This window comes from Buteo buteo, chromosome 23 (genome assembly GCF_964188355.1).
Source record: "Buteo buteo chromosome 23, bButBut1.hap1.1, whole genome shotgun sequence".
NCBI classification, from domain to species: Eukaryota; Metazoa; Chordata; class Aves; order Accipitriformes; family Accipitridae; genus Buteo; species Buteo buteo.
This window is the reverse complement of record NC_134193.1, coordinates 3544573-3549915: the sequence shown is the minus strand read 5'-3', so window position 1 is coordinate 3549915 and position 5343 is coordinate 3544573. Positions and strand designations below refer to the sequence as shown.

Here is a 5343-nt window from a genome sequence, read left to right as displayed (position 1 = left end):
AGATTGTTTAATATTAAAGTCATGGAGAGAGGTAGGGTAACACCAGCTAAAACTATCATTAAACACAGCCAGATTATTTTTCTCCCATTCAAAGAATAACACGAACTGTAACAGATCATCCCTCCTCAGTCTGTCTGCAACCTGCAAGCACCTCCACACCAGCAGCAATTCACTGCATGCCAGTTGTACTATTGCACATCACCCTAGAAGGCCCTGGAGGTGCAGCTCCGGACACAGGATCCCGCTTTGATTTCCAGACTGAACACGCTCACTAGAAGATGTGTTTAAGGCTCAGTTCTCCCCAGCAGCAGAGACTCTCGGGAAGCAGAGCGGGGGTTTTCGAGTGGGAGAAGGTGAGGTTTTGCAGTTGCTTCAGTACAGAGAGGAGGTGGCTGAGCTGTAAGGAAACGCTGTTCTCGTTTGCACTTCAAATCATTTCTCCTCAGTGGTACTCTTGCCTCCAGGCTTGTTCCCCCATCCCTCTCCACGGCTCCCGCCGGCCGTCAGCGGGCCGTGGCAAAGCCGATGCGGTTGTTGCGCCGGTCGAATTTGGTGTAGTAGTGTCCGATGAAGCTGGCGCCCAGGATCCAGAGGGGACCAGCTGGAGGTGGGATGTCCAGCCCCGAGAAAGCCACCACGCAGATGTCCTCCCCGTACTGGGATTGCTGCAAAGAGGAGGAGACCCACGCGGTGATGGAGCTGCCAGGAGGGAGATACCTACTCCAGCGTGCCTGAGGAAGGGCTGTGATCCCCAGCAAAATACCCTCTGCTTGGCCTCGACATTCCTTCCTCTGGGAAGGTGGATCCCTGCCTGTCTCTGCTCTTTTCTGCTAACCCCAAATCTCCCCAAAACCACCCAAGGAAGCAGTGACAGGTTGGTCTGGCTCATCTGGAAACCTCTGCCGAACAGGAGGGTTTGGGGAAGAATAAGAAACATCACTCTGGGGCTCATCTCAGCTGCTTTAGGGGAGCCAAGGAGGGTGCAGGATACTGCAGAAGATCTGCACCCTGAGATGCACTGCTCTCCCCAGCAGATACACCCAGCCTGGGGAGAGCCGCCCTCCCGCCCCTCACGGAGGGATGCAGCTTACCCGGAGGACATAGGCTGAGCCGCTGAGCGCGTATGCCTTCCCGCCCAGGTGGAAGGAGATGTTGGGCAGCTGAGGGACTTGGTCGCAGTCCACCACATACTGTGGGAGGAGGAGGCAGCGCTGATCTCATTTGCTGGGGCAGGGATGGGCTGGGGTAGAGGCAGCCAAAGGGGCAGGTGGCAGGGGCATGGAGTGGGACGAGGGGGGTTTGCTCACCTCTCCTTCGGCCATTTCTGCTGCCCCGATGGCTTTCATCAGCACGGAGATGGGGCCGGCTGGGCCGGTGATGTAGGACGCTCCTGTGTCAATGGCCACGGAACAGCCTTCCTTGCAGAACAGGATTTCAGCCCCTATGGACACCCTGGTGTGGGAGGGGAGAGGGGTGACCCTGAGTCTCCCATGGTGACCACAGCTCGGCTCCCAGGGCCATGTGTGCCCACGCGTGACTGTGCCACGTCTTTGTCCAGGGAACGCTGGCCAGGCAGAGCATGTGCTTCTCCCGGTGCCTCCAGAGAACAGACTCTCCAGTGGCACCAGGAACCCTCCCTTCAAGCCTCTCGAATGTGAAAGCTAATCTTCATTATGTGTGGTTTGGTTTTTTTTAAATTAAACAAAGCAGAATTGTTTCAGTGCCTTACGCTCCTGCAGGGCTAAAGGGGGTTAAACTCTTCCACTGCAGCTTCCAAGTTGAATCAGCCCACGGTGCCACCCCCTCTGCATTCCCCGGCTCAGCTCCTGGCTCCTTGCTGAGCACGGAGATGTAACTCTGTGCTGGAGGAACCAACCCCGCTCCCCTCCAGAGGGGAAAGCATCCACCAGTGACACCGAGTGAACACGTGTCTCTGTGGACCACCTTCCCCAGCAAGCTTCTCCCAGGCCCACCCCTGCACACCCAGGCAGGTTTGCAGGATGCGGCCCGGTGCTGTGCAGAAGCACTCCCTGGCCTCACCCCTTCATGCTGATCTGCCAGTAGCCGCTCTTGCTGACGTTCAGGTAGTGGAAGTCACCGGTGTAGTAGGTTGGGTCGCTGCCTCCAAGGATTATTTCCCCCCCGGGTTTCAGAAGAGCATTCCTAGGGTGCAAAACACAGCGGAGTGATTCCCCCGCGGCTGCCGTCCCTAAAAAAAACATCGAGAAGGCACCAGCCCCAGCCATAAGGCTCTGCTGACCCAGGTAGCAGCAGCAGAGAGCAAGTTGGAGCAGAAGAAACCCCAAGTTAGTTCAGAGGGGTGCGAGAGCCTGCAGGAAAGGAGGTGCCACATGCTGAGGTCTCCGAGCAGGTTGGTGCTGGCTCCTGTGCAGGGCAGGCATGTGGGGAGAGCCCAGTGCGGGGCTGCTGGTGTGTGAGCTCCTACGGACCAGTGCCTGGCTGCCAGCACTGGGCAGGGCTCGCCTGGGGCTGGTAGCACGAGTGGGGTCTGCTGCCCGGCCCCGGGGTGCACGGGTGACTGTTAGTGGGTGCTGCCTGGAGAGCGCTCGTGCTTTTTGTCTTCTTACTTCGAAGCTCTGCAAAGAGAGGGATGCTCCATAAGCCTGTGGTCCGAGGGCAGCTGCGTCCCCGGGGCGCCAAGGGCAACTAAGCAGCACCCAGAGGAGGCTGCAGTTGCAGCCAGCATCATTAGGCTTTGTTCGTTATTGATGGATCCACCTTTAGTTGAGGTAAAGAGTTACCATGCCTGCTTTAAGCATGTGGTTTTGGGTCTGTTTGTCACTGCGCATTGCCAGGGTGCTGTACCTGGGGCCAGTGGGGAGTGCTGGGGAGGGGAGGGCAGCATTCCTGCTCTGCCAGGACAGGCTCTCCCGCTGCTTCTGCGGGTTTTGGTGCTGCTGGGAGGAGGGATGCTGGGGCACAACAGTTTGGGGCAAGAAATTAAAGGAGGTTTGGCTGCTGGTGCAGGTTTTTCTTCAATAGATTTTTTGGGGTTTTTAATTTTGCCTGTAGATGAAACACTACATCCACTCCCAGCTGTGATTGCTCCAGCTCCACTGGCAGACCTAGTGACTTTGTGCAATCCGACAGTGACAAACGAGCAGGGAGCAGCCACTCCCGGCCTCAGCACTCCCTGCCCAGCAGCTCCAGATAAGCATCCACCTGGCTCTGCCTCTTGTGCTGCCTCATTCCACTCCAGCTCCTCCAGGCGTCCTCCACATGTCCGTGCCCTCCACCCCACCCCAGGTCCTACAGCCCCAGCCATGGATCTTTCCCAATCCCGAGACGCAAACCCAGTACTGCTGTGGTTGCAATATCCACGCCCTGCAAACCAAACACCCCCCCAGCCCCGAAGCCTGGTCCCTACAAGACCCACCGGCTGTAGTAGACGGAAAACACGTCCTCCTTGAGGATCTGCTGGGAGAGGATCCGGTCGAAGACGGGGGTGATGCCATCGATGGCCTGGCTGGGGTAGCCCATCCCCAGCACCCCATCAAACCTGGCAAAGATGAAGGGGAAGGCAGGCAGCGCCGTTGCCTCGGCAAAAACCTGGATGATGGGGATGTCTGACACCTGGGGAAGGGCACAAGTGTCCTTGCAGGGAGCTGGGGGGGCTAGATCCCCCCCAAATCCCCCCTACTCTTGGGTGACTGGGGATGCTCATATAGGGGAGCAGAGCCACACACACAGAGGCATCTCCTTGCTGAGCCAGCAGCTCCAGGTCTGCAAATTCAGGGCACGCGCTCACCGTAACGACGTCCTGGCTGAGGAAGCCTTTGACGCTCCCTGTCCCGTAGCGGATAGCAAAGCCCGTGCCGTTGGCTATGTACGTCCGTGACTTGGAGGAGTCGTAGCGGCTGTGGGAAACTGGGGAGAAGGAGAAGGTGCATCAAAGGAAGCGAGGAAGGCAGCGACGGCAGGACCGGCTGGGCATCTCTGTTCCCCCAGCCTCCGTGGGATGATGAACCCACCCTGCCCCAGTGCCAGGGGATGGGACAGCAGCAAACAGACTCCCCCTGTCCAAATCCACCCCAGTCTGCTTTGAGCAGCCCTTGAGATGGAGGGACTTGCCCATGTTCGCTGAGCTGAAGCTGAGGCTGGAGGGGGTCTGCCCTGACCCCGGGTCCGGCCGTGCCCCCGTACTCACCGCAAGCGCTGTAGAGGGGGGAGCACTTGTAGGACGGCACCCACAGGTTGGCCGAGCCCGTGTCGAAGACCACCTTGAAGGTCTGCGCGGGGGTACCGATGCTGATCTCGCCGAAATACTGGGTCTGGAAGAGGATTAGCATGGGGAGCATCACTGGGGGGCACAGCTCAGACAGGAGATGGGGCTCACGCAGACCCGAGCCCCGACAGCAAATGCACCGTGGGGTGCAGCGGGTGCGACTTGCGGGGTGCTGGGGTGACAAACCCCTTCGCAGGGAGACACTCACGTCCAGGTAGTTTGTGAGGAGAGTGGGAGCCGTCCCATTTCTGGGACCGACCGCGCCGCTGCGGCTGCTGTGCTTGAGCTCAGGGAAGATCTCCGACACCTTCACTCCCATCTCCTGCAGCGTCTGGCGGATGGAGGGCATCCTCCGCAGGGCGATCCTGCCGGGATGGGGAGAGGGGGCGAAGGCAGGGCTGAGGGGGGCCGGGGGAGCACCCACTAGAAGGCCACCCACCCCCCCCTCCCCCCCCAGCACTCCTGCTTTTGGGAAATCCAGCCGGGTGGCTCTAGATGGCAGCAGCTCCCCGCGCCGTGGGGCTGCCAGCCGGGCTCCGGTGGGTCCCTCTCCCACGGCACCACCAGACCCACACCGGCCCTGGGGAGGGTGGGGGGCACGCAGCAGGCGGGATGCACCACAGCCCACCCGGGACAGGGATCCCACGGGGGCTGGCTGCTGGAGGAGGTATCTACCGACACCGGGCAGCCACTCATGGGCTGAGCTCAGCCCCACGCTCGGCTCGTTCGTTGGCAAGCGAAGGGCTTCGTTTTGGCCTCCTCGTTTTTTTTGGGAGACAGGGGTGCTGCTGACCATGCGGTGCTCAAGGAGAGAGAGGAAGAGGAGTGAGGAAGAGCAGGCGCGCTAGCGCAGAACAGAAAAGGAGGAGGAAGGGGGTTTCTCAGCACGGCTGCGGCAGGTACGGCAGGAGGAGAGTCCTTCGGTCCTCAGCACCAACCCAAGCACCCGAAACCAAGGGGAGACAGCAAGCCACCTGCAACACGCACGCCTGCTACCTCTGCAAAGCCTGGGCTGGCGAGGGGAAGAAGCTGGCACCCCAGGTGACGGCCAAGACCACCAGACACTGCTGCACCCTCCTGCTGTGTCCCGTCGGCAT

The 5343-nt window shown here is 60.0% G+C and overlaps 1 protein-coding gene across 1 annotated transcript; it reads right to left on the bottom strand.

Annotated features, from left to right (window-relative positions):
* Positions 1 to 5343, bottom strand: REN (renin). The gene is made up of 10 exons (XM_075055054.1): positions 5243 to 5343; positions 4455 to 4611; positions 4169 to 4292; positions 3770 to 3888; positions 3398 to 3594; positions 2589 to 2597; positions 2041 to 2163; positions 1308 to 1452; positions 1092 to 1190; positions 1 to 665 (listed from the first exon to the last, which is right to left on the bottom strand). Exons 1-10 carry the CDS (start codon positions 5341 to 5343, stop codon positions 504 to 506), a joined length of 1236 nt encoding a protein of 411 aa, XP_074911155.1. The 3' UTR covers positions 1 to 503.